We start from the raw sequence: 19168 nt of genomic DNA, 5'->3' as shown, positions 1-19168 counted from the left end.
GCTTTTCTTCCCTTGATTTATAACAGAAAGGGAAGGATAAACTTAAGGATTTGTTACATACCCTTATCATTAAAATATGTAAAACATCCATGAAACATCCACTATGTACAGATAGCTGAGTATTTTCACTGAATATTGTAACTGAGTATGGAGCATATAGTATTTTCTAGGCCCTGGAAAATACAAAGGTAAAATAAAATATAGTACCTACCATCAAAGAACTTGGAATCTAATAGTAATGGTATGACACAAATACAACTAGATAAGGTAATGTTATTTAAGAAGTACTTTGTAGAATTACAAATTACTTAAGAAGGGACAATTCTGGGGGAAGTTTTTATAGTTCACCATTATTCTGTAATCTGTACACAGAAGGTGCTTAATAAATGCTTACTCTGTTGTTTCATATTATCCATCTTTGTGTAACTCTCCCTGGGGATACTACTTTGTAGGTAGGAAATTTACATGGGATACATAGATCTCAAATGCTAGAACCATGTCAATGAGTCAAATGTCTTTCCTGTATTCTACTAGGAGTCTTTGGAAAAGAAAACAAACAAATAAAATTCCTATTCTTTTTGGTTTGTGTCAGGACCTTCTTTTTTTTCTTCCCTTTCTTGTAGCAGCTTTGTAACCAAAATGTTAGCAATGGAATTCTTGTAATAAATATCCTAGCATAGGATATGGAGAAAACATATGACAGACTAGCAACCCTTGGCACAAGAAGCAGCTAGGTAGTGTAGTGGATAAAGCACTGGACCTGGAGTAAGGAGGACCTGAGTTCAAGTGCGTGTGACCTTGGGCAAATCACTTAACCTCTGTTTGCCTCAGTTTTTTTTTTTCAACCTCAGAGGGTTGTTGTTAATAGCAAATGAGAAAATATTTGTAAAATATTTATCACAGTGCCTGGTGCATGATAGAGTCTATATAAATGCTATAGTTATTAAATAAAGTATTATTATTAATAATATAATTATTATAATAAGAGGAGGGTACAAATATAGGAAAGGGTGACTATAGTGACCAGGGATATCTGTTTAAATAACAGATATTTTCAAATATTCCTTGAAGGTTGGTTATGAAAGAGTTCTATGATATATGAATTTGAATATAGTAGGCACCTGACATTTTGGGTTGAGTTATTCTAGGAAAATGGGCACACATTAAAACATTGTCTTCCTATGTGCCTTGCAGGAAAAAAAAAAACAACCTGTTTTAAACTGAATAATAAACACATGGTTTTGGGGGGTGGGGTTGGGGAATGAGTATTTCCATAAAATGTTTTGATGGAAACATTTTTGATCTTCCAAAGGAGTTTGTGTGTCCTACATTTCTAGAGGGCTTTTAGAAAAGAATAATCAGATTTTTATTAAAACTTAAAAATTGTGTGATGCAACCCTCTGATTGTATAGATGAGGAAACAGGACCAGAGATGAGGGAAACAATTTGCCCAAGGCTACACAGGTAGTAAAGAGCAAATTTAGCATTTGAATTGGGCTCTGTTGGCTTTACATCTGTCACTGTCCCTTACATTGATGATGCCTCTTCCACAGCATTTGTTGTTTAGTCATTTCAGTCATATCTGTGATCCTATTTGTGGTTTTCCTGGCAAAAATAGTGGAATGGTTTACTATATCCTTCTCCATCTCATTTTAGATGAGGAAACTGAGGCAAACAGGGTTAAGTGACTGGGCAGGGTCACACAGGAAGTAAGTGACTAAGGCCAGATTTGATCTCAGGGAGATGAGCCTTCCTGACTCGGGGCCAGTGCTCTCTCCACTGCCCCACCTAGTTGCCCCTCTATGCCATATTTGTCATATCAAGAGCTCACAAAGACCTTGCTGAATCAGTGGCCTTTGAAGGTCCTTTACAGCTTCAAAACTCCCAACGGTAAAATCATCTGGTCAAATCATCTAATTTTTCAAACAAGAAAGACAAAGGAGAATTAGTGACTCTTCCATGATAGTTGTCTGTCCTACATAGGTGAGATAGTCCCCTGCTTTTATATCAGAAGTATTTGATTTCTTGAACTCCTTTTTTGCTTCTACTTCCATATTCACTCTAATTCATTGTATTGAAATCATACTTGCATGTGTTCTGCCCACATATTTCAAACTCTTCATTATTAGTAGGCAAATCAAAAAACCTGCTTCGAACATAATTCAGCAAAGTAAACAGGTACGTTGAAAGAACATTGTTTACATAGCTTCATTTCCACCATTTTTGAGAACTACCCTGAAAGTGAGCAAATAGAACTCTGGGTTGATAGTAATGATCTGACCACATATGTTTATGCCATAAATTTATATTTACAATCTGACCACAACACTGAGCAGCTACATGTTCCCAAGGGTTGAAGAATAATTGCACTATTTAATTATTTTTGAGTCAGTTTTGCTATGTCCCTTATGAGAAGACCATCTGCTAGACAGTACCTTACCTTGCCCTGTGCTGCATTTCAGAACTAATAAAATCAATATTACTACAGTGTTGTCTGTAACTTGCAAGTTGATTGTGTAGCTCATGGCTATTTTTATAAGCACCTATAATGTTTTAGCTCTACTGCTGATAATTACTCCCCTATCCCCATTTCTCTCACTCATATGCACTGTATCCAGGAAATTGTTATTTCACTCATCTAAACAGTAGAATCAGAAAAAGAAGATATTTGATGTGGGAAAACAGGAGTGATCATCCATCTACAGGGCCCAGGAGTCCACATACATTTATAGAAAGCCCGTCATCCATCATCCTGCCATGAAGTTCCTTGGGCCTTTTCTCAGTGCCCCTAGTGCAGTCTTCTGTGATGAAGTTGTTCCTGGACAAATCTTGACTTGCTAAAGCAATATCTAATGAATAAAGGGTATAGATTTTTTTTTTTAATTAGGGAACTATGTATTCACATAAGTGTGGCATTTGATTTCTTTCAAATACCCCAGTACCTTTTTCTTCCTTTGAAAAACAATCAGAAGAGATTTGAACCCAAGTTCTCTGAGCAGACTTTGCGCAAACTCATCTTCCTCCTAACCCCAAAATGCAATAGTGAATATGCCCCATATATCTTATCTCCTTGAGATTTGCTTTTTTAGTTAATTTAGAGAGAAATTGAATTGAGAAAATGAAATCAGACATTTGAACATGATGACATGTGTGATATTTTGTGCCCAAGATATAAAAGTGTCAAACTACTCCGTATAATAACAGTCTAATTATCTTGCTTCAAAGTGTTACATCATTATATTGCTTGAGCTTGTTAGCTGCCTTCCATCCACCTCCTTCTTTATGAGTGATGTTTAAACATGTTGGATACATTCAATGTTTTTGGAAAACCTGGACTAGACAAGGAAGAATGTTATGTAGATGGAGTTTTGATGGTTTTGAAATATAGCTTGAACTGAATGGCTCAAGATGTGCAGTCATATTAAATCAATGCTGAAAAGTTACAACTCTAATAAATTGTATTTATGCTAATGGTTGAGTCTGATTTACTGCCGTCATTAAAAGTTGAAGAATAGGGGCAATAGTCTTTGCAGAACTGCCATTTTCTCTATTTTCTATTTTATCCTTCTACAGCTCCACAAAGTGTGCCAACTCCCTCAAGAGCTCACAGCATAAATGGTTACAGCATTGAAGTGACCTGGGATAAACCTGTTGGGGTCAGAGGTATAATTGAGAAGTACATTGTGAAGGCATATGATAAGAATGGTCCTCACCTACCCCATGTAGCTGCTGCCAGTGTTGAGTTTGTCAACACCAGTGCCCTCACAGGTAAATTGCATTGTCTAATGGAGTAGATTAAAGAAAAGAGGATTTTGGCTTTTGTTTGTTTTTGAATAAAATTTTTCATTAAGCTGGGAAATGTTTTCTTAAGTGCTTTCAAGGATGCTTCTTTATCTGTACAAATAAATACCTATTACCTGATATGGGGAATGTCAAGGTCCATTCTGGAAGATCATTTCAGAATAACTATGAGGATAGAGAATATTTATTATTTGTTTCCATGCAATGATAGCATTTTCTCCATTCCCAAATATTAAGGTATAAGATCTCTCAGGGTAGTGAGAGTGGGTATATATTGCTGTTACTCTGTAACTCCCCTCTAGAAAGTCTGCATATGTAGCTATATCAGATCCAAGCCCCTCCCATCTTCTAAAATTACTTTTTAGACCTCAAGGTGAGCCCAATAAAGATTCTGCATTATAAAATCTTTGGTTATACCCTGTCTGTTCAGACTTAGAAGGATCAGGAAGTTATCTGGCTGGTTTCTCTGAAATAGGCATGGTGTGGCATGCACAAAGGGTGGCATTTTGACACCCACATAGACTGAATATATAGTAATATAAAGAACTTCCATGTATTGTAAGGGCCAAATTTAATATGGGGAGAGTTAATTGGGTGGTTCACTGTAATATTGTGGTTCCGAAAACAATGAGGGACCTCTAGGTCCAAAGTTTCCTCCCTTCCAAACTGCCTTTTTTTAGTTATTTCTCCCAGGCCAATAAGAAAGGAGATTAATGGCTTCTTTTCCACAAATAAATAAGGTTTTATTAATGGGAATAAATATATAAAAAAGGTAAAATTAATAAAGCCAAGGGCAAAGGAATAGGGGAAGAGAAAAATGTATAAGCTCCCTGGCTCTAGCAAAGACTGATTCAATCCCCAAACTTGCTTCCAGCTCAGCTAATTCAAAGAGCTGGTCTCATTTCTATTAACTCACCACTTGGGGTATGTAGTTTCTATGGAAGACAGCTGTGCAGCCCCTCTCCAGTCTGCTCTTGGAAGCTCACCAACAGGAAAGAGACCTCTCAGTGAGCATTCCTTTTTCTACTTTTTCTCTCCCTCCCCCAAAAGGGAGGTCCTTCAAGTTGCTTGGCCAAGAGTGGTCCACCTAGTGACATCAGTAGTATATGTCACTCAGGGCAGACCATCTTAAGTAGGTACTTAGTCGGTTTCTCAAACAATACTAGATCAATCAGGTGGGACCCCTGGGCATCTGCCAAATTCTATTATTTTATCACAGTATGTTTTGTTTCCAAAAAAAATCACATAATTTTGTAATACATTTCATTCAACTCTTTCTAGACAAGAATCCCCTCTAGATCATAAATAAGTGGTCATTTGACCTTAAATAATAAAAGTAAACCCACCATCTCCAGAGACAGAGTTTGATTAACTAATCATTAGGAATTTTCTCTTGCATTAAACTCAATTTGAGGATTCTAACTATAATCACGAGTGCAAGCTCTTCAGCTATTTTAATAAAGCTCTCGGCTATCCAGCCCCCTTTAAGTCTTTTCTTCAGACTAAAATATCCAGTTCCATATATCATTCTCATAGGACATCCTGGGGGCAGCTAAGTGGCACAGTGGATAAAGCACCGGCCATGGAGTCAAGAGGATCCGAGTTCAAATCTGCCTTCAGACACTTGACACTTACCAGCTATGTGACGTTGGGCAAGTCACTTAACCCTCATTACCCTGCAAAAAAAGAAAATGGTAGTAAAATATAATCCTCACCATTCTAAAGATTGATAAACTGAGGCTCAAAGCATTTACATGATTTGCCCAGTATCACAGGGCTAGTAGTCAATGTTAAAAATAAGATTTGAACCCATTTCTTCTACCTGCAAGTCCATTATTCTTTCCACTCTAATGAAATACCTGATAGCAACATAACATTTTAAAGCACTCAGAATAAATGGAAAAAAATCATTTTCTAATACAGAAATGTTAGATTGAAATAATGTATGTGATTTTATGCAAAATAGTCACTAGGTATAAGAAACTTTAATCTTACTGAAAACAATCATGTATTCTACATAGATGATTTTAAGGAGTATCACATATTTTGTCTTAATATTTTTAAACAAAAAAATGTAAAATCAAGAGAGTATTTTTGAATATATATTAATATAATATATTTTAAATATATTAAATAAATACTAACTAAATATAGTATGACATAAATATATTTTACTTTATAAAATAAAGTATATTTTTACATAAAATATAAAATTGAGAAATAGTTTTAAAGTATATTTCTTAAGTTGAAAAATGATTTAATGCACTATGAAACAAAATAATTTTTTTAAAAATTGATTAAATGATCCAAAATAACTATTAAGTATTTAAATACTGATTGTTAGCAAAGGAAGAAAATGTAGTTTCTAATTCAGATAGGTAACAATATATGCCGTTTGATACTGTATATGCTGCAACACTTAAACCTACTGCATCTCACATGTTCCCTGTTCCCAGTAGGGGAAATAGTCTGGACTAAGTCATAAGGATGTTCCTCGAGTGATTCCATGGATTTCCTGTTCTTGTTATTTCACTATCCTTTCACTATCCTAGACTTCCTGTTGCCCCTTTCTCATGTCCACTCTCCACAGTGTCACTGATCACACTTCACAATGCTTCATATCTGCCTCCCCTTTTCATTCATATAGTCACCACCCTAGTTAAGGTCCTTATGACTGCTCACGTGGACTGCTGCAGATAACTTCCTAATTGGTCTCCCTGTCTTCAGTCTTTCCCATCTCCATCTTCCATATAACTGCCAAATTGGCATTCTTAATGTACAGGTTGGATCATGTTATTCAAAAAGCTTCAATAACTCTGTCTTGTTACTAGCATAATCAGGACCTAATCTTTTTCCTTACAACTTAACATTATTTCCATCACACACTCTTTATTTCAGTCAAAATGACTTGCTTGATGTTGCCTGGATATAACATTACAACACCTACCTCTTTTCCTTGCATAGGTTTCACCCTATGCCTAAAATATCCTCTCTCCTCACCTGTGACTCTTGGAATCCCTATCTGCTTAACTTCTTTCAACCACATGAAGCCTTTCTGATCCCCTTAGTTTTTGGCTCTCTCCACCTAAAGTAACATTAAATTTGTATATATTTTCTATTAATTTTTTTTCTTATATGAAACCTCCTGCAACAGCAATATTATTTTCAGAGCAGGACTATTCCATTTTTATCTTTACATTGCTGGCATTTGGTATAGTACTGTGCACACAGTAGATTCTTAGTAAATGCCTGTTGAACTGACTGCAGTGTAGCACAGTGGGAAAGGTGCTGAGGCTGGAGTCAGGAAGATCTGAATTCAAAAACTTACCTCAGATACTTATTGGCAGTGGGACCCACAGTGCGCAAATCATTTCAATTAGCAATGCCTATGTTTTTTCATCTGTAAAATGAGGTAATTGTATTCAATGATTTCTCAGGTCCCTTCTTTCTCTGAATCTCTGATCCTATGAATTTAATTCCATATCTCATTCTACCTTCATCTATTCTACCCAAAGCTAGGTACTGAAACCTGTGCATAACTAAGTTCTGTTCTTTATACCACAAAGGAAGTGGGGCTTTGAAAGAATATTTTGTAATGAAAGGGATCCAAGTGACTATGTAGGCTGAGTTTTTCTCCCTGCTTTTCACTTCATCTTGGCTCTACTGTTTGAGTCATTTCACTCTGGACATTTGACCTCTGAGTGTCTATTTTTCTTTTATCTGTGGAATGGGGTGCTAATTCTTGGATTGCTCACTATAAAGATGTTGTGATGAAAATGCATTGTTAACCTTAAAGCTTTGTTATTATTTTGTTGTTGTCTAAGCCATCATACTTGTACCTGACATCAGAGTACTGGATGTGAAAGGCAATGAAATTGGGAGAAACAACTGAGTTAGACCACATTTACATAGAAGCCAAATGGAGTGGTGAAGGATCACTTTTGAGAGTATTGAATGAACAATTTACTGGGTATCTTAAGCATGAGTAGATATCACCCATTTTGAAAAAATCTGGTTCTTTATTAATACCTTTAAAAAGATGATTGAGAGAGCAACATTTACCTTTATGCCTATTTTCTATCTATATAAACATTTTAATGAGAATTATGTCTAATGCATTGAGGGAATCTTCCATGAGGGCATTAGTAGGAAATAGTCAAGTTGTTGTCACTGATATTTCCTGATAGATCTTACCTTTGTCATCTTACAATTGACTAAATAATGTAGGAAATGGAATATCACCCTGTGCCTACTCCTCTTTGACTATTTGAAAAACAAATGCATTTTTTGAGTCAGTTAAGCAAAATGATGCTGACCAAATGTCTCCTATGCATACATCAAAATTACCCAAAATTCTCTGGAAGATGTAAGTGAGATCATTTTGTCCAATGTTCTTATTATCAATATCAGTCAAGGCATAAACAGGGAGACATGGGTTCATCAAAGTTATTTTCCATCATTATGGAGGAGTAGCAACACAGAGTTCAAGTTGAAGGGTGCTTCTTTAAGGTCCCACTGCTGCTCCTGTTTGAAGATAACATTGTGGTAATTACACCAAGAGCCCAAAATGGCACCAAACCTGAGCAAGATTCATCATCACTCAAAAGATTTTGGCTTAATCATTCACAAAGGAAAAACTAAATGGATGAAGAAAATTAATTGTTCAGGTTGTAGCATGCAATATGTTAAACAGAGATAGTGAATTCATCTATCAGTATATGTGTACTTTGAAAAGATACTGTAAATAGACAATAGATGTAGAATTAGAGTGGAAAGTGAGATAGATTGTCTATGGTAAATTGCATGGGTACTTTAAAGACCCCCAAAATCTTGAAACAAAAATCCATATTGATCAAGAGCATTCTGACTCAGTAATGAACAGAAAGTCAAGTTTTCAATCTTGGGGAACATTCCTGTACTGAAAAACGCACTGGGACATAATATGTTAGTTTCTAACCACTCAGTGCCTTACCAGTATTTTTCTGCTTCTCTTTTTCCTATTAAGAGCACACCAATCTCATCAGTTTAAAAAGAGAGATTTACTGTAAAGCACCATAAGAGAAACACAAGAGGAGAATGAGTGAATAAAGAATTTATTAAGCATTTACTGTATGCAAAGAACTGTGCCTAGCACCAAGGATACAAATCGAAAAGTACGATAGTCCATGATCTCAAGGAGCTCACATTTTAATGAGGGAGGACAATACATAATAGAAAATTTCAGCTACAACTCTGGAAAGGTCCCATAATCCTTAGGGCACTAAGGATAAGAAGATGGTCATGCCTTTTTTAAGTCTAATTGCCATGATAAATTTATATAAATTTCTGATGCTGATCCACTTGATTGTGTCAAATACTTTGGTGACAAGAATTTTTCTTTTTGGAACATTGGAATTTTGTTGTCAGTATTTGTAGCACTTGAAGGAATATTTGCAAAGCTTTGTCTCCATTAGAGCTGCTTCCTAGCATAATGACTGAAGAAACTAGACTAATAAACATTGTTATTCCCCATTTCTATGTACTTGTAAATAGTCTCAGTGTGATATGGATACAAAAGCCCTGTCTTCAAGGAGCTTGTAACCTAGTTGGAGAAAGTATATCTAAGAAATATTAAATGATTAACTATTAAATACTGAACTAGTTGTATGAGATAGGTTTATGTGTAATAGTAGCTAGCCTGTAATTTTCCAAATAAGAAAGCTGAAGTAATAAGTAGCAGATAATCTGTTACTTAGATAATAATCTGCCCTACGTGATATGTAACAGATCAAGTACTCTTTCTGCTCTTATCACTTGCCTCTGATTCATTGCAGAGAGGGCCTGGTTAAGTGAGGATTGGGGTAAAAAGTATAGCAGTGATTTCTCATTGATCCACTATGTATCCACAGAATTAGAATGTTAAGAGACTTCAGTAATCATCTAGTCCATCACATTCCCCCAAATAATTCCCACAATAGCATTCCTAATAATTAGTAGTCTAGGCTGTGCCTGAAAACTTCTAAGGAAGGGAACCTAGTACCTCTTCAGGAAGCTCTTTTCACTTTTGGACTGTATCCTAAGTATATAATTTACTATTAGAGAGTAGCTTAAGCAATAGGAAGAAATTGAAGTCATTGTGTCTGATAAGAAATGAGATCCAAAGATTAATATCTATATAAGCATAGTACTTAAGAGTTCTGCAGAGTAAGAATTATAAAAAAGAATTGCAATTCCATGCAATTTCTAAATCATATTTCATAATGTTGGGAAGTATAGTCAATCAATAAAAATGTATTAAATACTAGACTCTGTGCTAAGCACTGAGGAACCATAGAAAGGTATGAAAGTCCCGGCTCTCAAGGAGCTCACTGTCTAATAATAGACAACATGATGTAAGAATGAGCTATATGTGCAAACATGTGCTCATCAAGTGTTCTAGAGTGATTAATGGTGGCTAAGAACATTACTACTTTTCCAACTTCTACATTTCCCAAATGATGTTGCAAAAGTAGGAGACAAATCATATTTCTGACCACTGGAGAAACACATAAGAAGAAAAAAGTTGGACTAATCATGGTATGAGGGTGAGGAATAACTAATATCAGCCTTCTTGCTCTGTTATACCCACATAATGTCAATAGAAGTCAAGGAAGGCCCCTGGCATATTGAGCGATCCTTCAGCCCAACTTGTCTCCCACTCAAGAAATTTGTGAAGGGATATGGATGATGGTTACACAGGATGAATAAGCAAGGATGGAGAAAATACATCATAGGATCACAATCATCAATGAGTTCACAAATCCATTGTACAATTGTACTATGTTGATTAGAGGTTATAATATAATAAACCCACATATGGAAACCCAGGTGGATGCTTTATCTTTTTACCAAACCAAGTGTTCTGACTTCCCAATCTTTAGTAATGGGGCTCAAAATCATAGATATATTTTTGATCCAGGTCATAGTTGTAGTTTTAGGAATTAGGCCTGAATGTTGTCTAGAATATTTATTCTCATTTTATAGTTGGTGGAGCTAAAAATCCCAAGAGGTAAAGTTTCTTGTCCAAAGCCAGAAAATAAAAACACAAAGCTATGAAAGGAACTCAGGTGTTGTGATATCAGATCCCTTTCCCTAATACTGTGATGTCAAATCCTTCCTCTCAGCACATGACCTTTCATCTAATCTTAGTGATTTTTCCTCACCAGTGTCCTTGCTAACTCACTGCTGCAATTATAGTTAGGGTATTTTGACTAAAATAGTTTTTTAACTTCATCATTAGTTGCCTCATGTTTAGTATTGTCACATTCCAAATTATCTTCTACTTTTCTACTATCTATTTTCTACCTCTTTATGATTAATACTCCTAAAACATTTCTTTGCTTTTATTTCTCTCCTTCTCCAAAACCTTCTGTATTTCTTCATTGCCTATAGGAAAATGTCCCACATTTCTTAGACTGGTATTCAAAGTCTTAATCTAGTCGTGACAAACTTTCTAGCCCTATTTATCAATGCTGCCTTCTATTCCAGTCAAACTGAATACCTAGAAGAAATGAAAAAAAAATGAATATTTTAGAAGACTTTTAAAAGATGAAATAAAAGATTTTAAAGGAATTTTCAAGAAGAATAGATTGAAAGAGAAAGTAGTAAACTTTACCCAAGTAACAGATTCCCTGAAAAAAAAATGGATTATAGCAAATAGAAACTGCTTCTTCTATGAGACAGCAAGAGATGTTAAAACAAAATTAAAAGACTAAAAAAGAGATGAAAATACAATATATATGACATATACATGCATGCATATATACAAACACACATGCATACACACATATGCATACTGACCTGGAAAACAGGCCAAAGTGAGATATTTTTTTAAATCGTTGTTCTCTTTGGAAACCATGAAAAAATAAAAGTCAAGACACTTTATTTCATCAATTCATAAATGAACACTTCTCAGATCTAGTAGAGCCAGAAAGCAAGTAAAAACATAAGAAATCTGCCAATAATTGTTTGAAAAACCACAACCATTAAAGCAAACAAGCAAAAAACCAACCCCAAAGTAAAAAATGACAATAATGTAATAACCAAAATCCAGGTGTTATCCACCCTGACATAAATGGAAAAATCCTAAAACAAGTAATTCAAGTAACAACCCCAATTATGATCATACAATGCTTGGGAATGTCAATGAAATAAAATATAAATTCCTGGTTTAAAATATTCTAAAAAACATATGACGTAGGCTGACTAACAATAATTAACTTATCCCACAAAGCTATCATCCTTTGGTTGTGGTGATGATGTGGGGAGAATGAGGGATGAACCTTCAATGGAATAGATTTTCAAGCATTTCATATGAAAAGACTAATGCTGAATAGGAAGAAACATACAAGTCAAAAGAAACCAAGAAAGGTAAAATGATTTGAGTATTTGGAAGGAAGTGTACGATGATATAATATTAATATTCTAGTGAGGGAGAAGAGACGAGTATACTTTTATAATCTTAATTGTTTAAAGGAGATTCAAGGATTTAAATAAGAGAAACAGAGAACCTAGAAAAGTATTGATTCTCTCCTGAGGATATAAAGAGCACAAAGAAAAGAGTAATAGGAAGAATTTTCTAAAATAGAAAAGAGGCAGAAGGGGTGAAATAAGAATTTCTTATAACCTGGGTGTGCGAGAAATACAGTATTACAAATGTGGAGGAAGAGGTGGAGGGAGCTAGGGTCAGATGAATTTCAACGTTATCTGAAAGGGACAAAGATGTGTTGAATGCATACCCGGAGAGTTTTGTATAGAAATACATCATACTCAACCCAAAGGCTAGCAGGAATGGAGGAAGTTGCTGAAAGGGTGGATAATGCCTGGTAGCAAACAATCATAAGCACAAAACACTTCCTGGTCCCGAAGAAAAGATTTAAAGTGGGAAGAAAACCAGAAAAGCAAATAATTAGAATCTAAGGGAGTGCTCTTGAAATGGAGAATAGTATAAACATTTATGTATAGAAATGCAATAGAATATTATCATGCCAAGAGAAATGATGAAATAGACAACTTCAAAGAATCCTGGTTAATACAAAGTAATGTAAAGTGAAAACCAAAAGAACAGGAAAATGGTAAAGAAAAGCAACTTTGAAAGACTTAAGGACTCTGATCAATGCAATGACCAATCAAGTATGTTGAAGTGATATGAAAAAGTATATTGGTCACTTCCTGACAGGGAGGTGATACACTCAAGGTGGACAAAAAGACATTATTATTTGTACAGTTGCTTTTACTTCAAAATGTTTATTTGTTATGAGTATTTTTTTCTTTCTCTTTTTAATTGTAAGGAGGTATAAGAGAATAGAAATAAATGAGGAATAATTATGCCCAAAAAGGGTTATTGACTTTTTTTTTTTTTTGCGGGGCAATGGGGGTTAAGTGACTTGCCCAGGGTCACACAGCTAGTAAGTGTCAAGTGTCTGAGGCCGGATTTGAACTCAGGAACTCCTGAATCCAGGGCTGGTGCTTTATCCACTGCGCCACCTAGCTGCCCCGACATTTTTTAGAATTGTCAGAAATGAGCAGAAGGAAGTTCAGAAGGAGACACAGAATATAGGAAAGTTTTGAAAGTGATGGAATATTATATACATTTTAAAATTCAAGTAGTATCAACAAAAATGAAATGGAGGTTCATAACTCATGTACAATTCTCTTTTTGTGCTTTTCTGTGTATATATAAATAATTCTTTTTGCTTATAAGTTTAGAAAACATATTTTTCATTCAAAAGAGGTCACTGATAAATTTTAAGATAAGGGAGTCATTAGCATATTTATAGGCACCAAGGAAACAGCCAACTAGATAGGAAAAGAATGAAAATTATTGAAATAGTGGAGATTATAGAGTAAATAGCCCACCTAAGAAGATGAAATCAAGGTTGCATGTAGTGGGTTCAATCTTGACATCTAATGTAGATGGTTTTCTCAAGGGGTTTAACCAAGAAAGAGAGAAAAGATTTAGGTCAGTAGCTGGCATGTCAGATCAAGTGAAATTTGGATTTTTTTTAAGAATCAGAGGAGCCATGGCTATTTTTGTAGGCATCAGCGACAGAGCCAGTAAATAGGGAGAGATTGAAGATTAATGAACACTTAGAAGAAGGAAAATAACAGGATCAAGGCTATGTCCCTAGGAGATTACTTTGGCAAGGAAAAGAGACAATTCTTCATGTAAGATGGTTAGGGTAGGATGTGGAGAATACATCTGGGTAATAAAAAATGAAAAAAGTGAGATCCTGGCACATGGATTCCTTTATAAAGTAAAGCATGAAGCAAGATTCTCAGCTGACAGGGTAGAGGAGCTGGTGTCTTGTGAGGTTCAGCACATTACCTGACACATAGTAGGTGCTTAATGAATGCTTGTTGATATATTTTAAGAGAGAGAAGAGTAAGCAGAATACCTTCTATGGTATAAGGTAAAAAATGATTTCCTTTCTTTATTGAGGGCCATTTGAGATCAAATAGCATAAATATATAGTGGACTCAGCACAGTTTTTCACTTTTCTCAAGTTCTATTCAGTAACAGATGAGTAGGCCTGAATGAGGTAGATGGTGGGAGCAATCTAAGAGTGGGGTTTAAGCAAGGCAGGCTTGATGACAGGAAAAGGGAGCAAGGTTTTCACTTGTAGAGTTTCGCATTAAACTGATTCACCACAGGGTAACAGATAGGGAGGGACAGCTAGGTGATGAAATGGATAGAATGTCAATCTTTCTGGAGTTTTGTCTAGTCTCAGACATTAATCAGCTGTGCCACCCTTGGCAAGTCACTTAACCCTATTTGCCTCAGTTTCCTAATCTATAAAATGAGCTGGAAGAGGAAATGACAAAACACTCCACTCTCTTTGCCAAGACAACCCTAAAAGGGGTCATGAAGGGTTGGACATGACTAAGAATGACTAAAAAACAACAAAGGTAGGAAAGGGAAAAGACAATGCAGGGATGATGGCCTGGACAAGAGCAGAGAGAAAGAGAAGTTGGAAATCACAATGAAGCAAAGAACATGGTTAGTCATTACAAAGGATGGTGAAAGATGGAATGATAAAATGTTATAATAAGATGAAAGAATCTTAGAGTTTATGAACACAAATGAAATTCTTGTGGGTGATTGTATGATCAAAGGTATGACCATTTCTCTATGTAGCTGAGGTATAGTGGAGAAAAGTCATGAGAACTATATAGACTAAGGAACTCAAAAGTTAGGGTATTTGAGAAAACATCTATATGTTAATTGAAATACCCTAGAAGAGACCAGAACTTGGAGTGGAGAGAAAGACTGTGTGTGATCCAGCCATTGAGGTAGGAAGGAAGATGTTTTGGAGATCTATAGAAATTACCACTAGAATCTGAATTGGATGATAATTTTAATAGTTTGAGCATCAATAGAGAACTCAGGGAAGGTGGCAAAGGGAGAGTCTGTAAGGTACAAAAGGGACCAAGTAGTGTTCAAACTTTCTAACCAGTGAGCATCGAGGGAGAGGCATGAGGAAAAAATGCAACCAGTGCTTGAAAGGGTGGCCAAGATCATTAGAGGGGAACTAGGTCCAAGTAAATGCTGGAAGATGGATAGAATGAGAAAGAAAAAGGTGGAAGATGAAAGCAAAATTATTAATTATGAAGCAATCATTCATGAGGGCAGAGTGGAAGCAGTGGGTGGAAGTAGAGAGGGATATTAGGAGAATAGGGTAAGAGAGATGGGAATGAGGGAGGGGAGTGCAGGAGTGGGCAATACGATTTACACATCATCTATAAGGGTATTCTGAATCACTGGGGTGGGAAAAGAGTATGAAATGATGGCAGTATGTTAATGATTAGGATATGATACCAGGCAGTGGTTAAAGAAAGGTCTATTGAGAATGGTTGATGATAAGACAGTTCAATGCCCTCCCCTAATATCCACTGCCATGGAAGTAATGATGTTGTTTTCTGGGATGCCCAAAAGGCCTACCTCATAGTAGGCAGGAAGAGAGGAAGATAAAGCCCTAGGAAAGTCTGGTCAGGAGCAGGGAGTTGGGGTCCAGTACCTCAGAAGTACTGAAGAAGGTTCTGGGGCAAAAACAGTGGCCTGAGGCCAGAAGTTGGAATTTGGAGTTGACAAAGAATAAAGCTGGGAGGCAGGTCCCTAGGGTCCCAGGTTGACCACATGATACAGTTGATGGTATTATATAGCTGATGGTGTGATACAATTGAAAGAGTGCTAGTTGGCATCAGAAGACTCCTAAATCGAAATTCTACTTGTTACATCTACCAAGGATCTGAATTTGAGAAAGCTATATATTTATGCCTGCTTCTCACCCTCCACCCCCACACTTCCATTAAACCAATCTCTTAACCCCCTTCATTTGCCTCCTTATGCTCCTCTCCTGCAAGCTTGGCCCCCTGGCTCCTTCTACAGGTCTCTCTTGCCATTATCTCTTTTTAACCCTTCCTTCCCAGCCAGCTTTCTCTCAGAGAAGAATGAAAGCTCTTACCCCTTCCCTTCCCTTCCCTTCCCTTCCCTTCCCTTCCCTTCCCTTCCCTTCCCTTCCCTTCCCTTCCCTTCCCTTCCCTTCCCTTCCCTTCCCTTCCCTTCCCTTCCCTTCCCTTCCCTTCCCTTCCCTTCCCTTCCCTTCCCTTCCCTTCCCTTCCCTTCCCTTCCCTTCCCTTCCCTTCCCTTCCCTTCCCTTCCCTTCCCTTCCCTTCCCTTCCCTTCCCTTCCCTTCCCTTCCCTTCCCTTCCCTTCCCTTCCCTTCCCTTCCCTTCCCTTCCCTTCCCTTCCCTTCCCTTCCCTTCCCTTCCCTTCCCTTCCCTTCCCTTCCCTTCCCTTCCCTTCCCTTCCCTTCCCTTCCCTTCCCTTCCCTTCCCTTCCCTTCCCTTCCCTTCCCTTCCCTTCCCTTCCCTTCCCTTCTTCCCTCTGTAACAATTGGAATGATGCCACGTGCTAGAGAGTTACTGTAGAAAAGCTCCACCATGAGGAGAAGACATCTAAGGGCAAGACATCTGGTTCTTTGGCATCAGGAAGTGACGTTTGCTTGTGGGAGGAAGAGGGGGCAAGGCTGGCATGCTCATTCTTTTTTGCCAGGACTCTCATGGAGAGTGGAGCAGGAGAACTGTAGCTCCCCAAGATAGATAGATGAATCTAGGCCTTTCCCTCTCTCTTCACCAAATTCTTATTCTCCTTAATAAATGCTTAAAAGTCTAAACTCTTGCTAAAGCTTACAATTTATTGTTGACCACTCATTAGATATTTTAGACATACTAGCTAGAATTTTAGCCCCTTATACCTCCCTCCCTCCTTTCCTTCCTTCGAGTTTAAAATTACAGAAAACTTTGAAGTTCCTAACAGATTCTTAGTACCTCGTAACTCCTGTTCTCAGAATGCCCCAAATTCCCAGTACAGTGATTTAATAGGCTCCATTCCAGTATAGGTAAACAATAGGAAAATATCATAATAAATACAAATTTCTCCCCACAAATAAAGGTAATGATATCAAAAATGCCATTCTTCCATCCCCCAGGCCTCATAACTCTCTGGCCATAAACCTTTTGTGCTTAAGCCCATTTTAAAAAATGAATAGCAAACTGACACTTTATGAATAGAGAAGAGTCTTTCCCCTTCATGTAAGGTCATGCTAAGAATGCCAAATACTCTCTTCCTTATGCTGTTATCTGCCAATGACACTCAAAGAGCTGAATCTGAATCATGTAGCCTAGAGTAAGGGAATCAATATAAAACACCTTTTCACTGAGCTGAGTAATAATATCTTATTCTGGAGGATTTGAATCTTTTTGGTTATAGGTCTGACAGTTCTAATAAAACCACACAAAAGTCAGATGGTGCCTGATGAACTATATTGTCAAATGAAATGACCAAATGAATTGGTTGACTTACTTGGCCTATGCATTAATTCTTAGCTCCTGCTGTCAGATGTGATCTTCTTCATAGTAGTTACGGAAGCTCCTTATTGGTGCTCCCTTAGAAGGCCACATGGAAATATCAGCTGGTGCAATGTAGTGATATGCCACCATAAGCATACTGACCAAGGAGATCATCTCCCAACTATATTCTACAGCTATTAAGCAAGTTGTTCAGTTCAATCAGTGAGAAGAAAAATGGGTCAGAAATCAGGACACTTACTTTCTAGTCTTGAGGTGATCATGCATGAGCTATGCCTCATTGGACAAGTCATAATGTCTATGGGCCTTAATTCCCTCATTTAAAAATTGAAGGCAATGGCTTAGGCATTCTTTAAGATTCTCTTTTAGCTATAAAACTGTGATGCCACAACAATAATATACAGGAAGCCTCAACTTTAGAATGTTACATGTTTCCCCAGATCTGTTTAGGTCTTAGGATACCTCTTCTTATAAAAGAAATATCATCTATGATGGTAACAGTATCAGGGTAAATATTCTTTCCAACCTATTTACTCTATAAAGTAGTTGAAATATTATACATTGGCAATGAAAAATAGGAGGAAGAAATAATGTTATGACAATGACAATTATATTGAAGGAGAATTTTTTTATCAGTCTTGAATGTTGGTACTTTTGAATAAAGGCAGGTTGAATTCAACATTTAGTTATGGTCATTTTGGAGATTCTGGCTGGAGTTTCTGGAGTTTCAAGGGCTTTAGAAGTTGAGTACCTGGTTCTTTATGATTCTTAATTTAATTTCATATTGATGAGTTTTCTTCTTCCTTGATACAGGTGAGTTACCAGAACTAGCGATGTTATACTTCTCACTCAAAATTTTCTCTCTCTCCTCTCTCTCTCTCTCACCAATGGGATAAAGAGAAGGGGGGATGGGATAAAAGGGAAAGTTTTCCTGATGTAATTGTATGTATAAAAGAGAAGACAATTGGATTAAGAGGGAATGTATGTATTTGTGAGAAGGTTTTTCCTTAATGTGTATTTAATTCAGCCATGATCAGTAAGGGGGACAGGTCACATATGACTTTCTCTTAGGAAAACGAAAAAATAAAAGTGATAGAGGAAAGACATTAGACATAAAGAAAAGAAAACTGATCTATGTAAAATTAAATTAGGTATTATTAAGAACCAGTGACTTAACCTCTAAAGCAATTGAACGTGTAGCAACCTCTTTTAGAATCTCCAAAATAGCTAATTGTTAAAATTAAACTATGCTAGGGGCAGGTAGGTGGTGTAGTGGATAACGCACTGGCCCTAGAGTCAGGAGGACCTCAGTTCAAATCCAGCCTCAGACACATGACACTTACTAGCTGTGTTACCCTGGACAAGTCACTTAACCCTTATTGCCCTGAAAAAAAAAAGAAAAAAGATTTAAAAAATTAAACTATGCTAGCTACCTGGTGGCATTGTACAGAAAGGACAGCTTGGTTTCGGGTTTTGGTTG

At 36.7% G+C, this 19168-nt stretch overlaps 1 protein-coding gene across 1 annotated transcript in view; it reads left to right on the top strand.

Annotated features, from left to right (window-relative positions):
* USH2A (usherin) overlaps window positions 1–19168 on the top strand; it is a 1082898-nt gene that overhangs the window by 433529 nt on the left and 630201 nt on the right. Inside the window, exon 29 of the mRNA XM_044004202.1 lies at window positions 3574–3768. Within this exon, the coding sequence (XP_043860137.1) occupies window positions 3574–3768 (195 nt within the window). The remainder of the gene's footprint in view (window positions 1–3573; window positions 3769–19168) is intronic.

This window comes from Dromiciops gliroides, chromosome 4 (genome assembly GCF_019393635.1).
Source record: "Dromiciops gliroides isolate mDroGli1 chromosome 4, mDroGli1.pri, whole genome shotgun sequence".
In the NCBI taxonomy this organism is placed as follows: Eukaryota; Metazoa; Chordata; class Mammalia; order Microbiotheria; family Microbiotheriidae; genus Dromiciops; species Dromiciops gliroides.
This window is presented reverse-complemented; position numbering and strand designations above follow the sequence as displayed.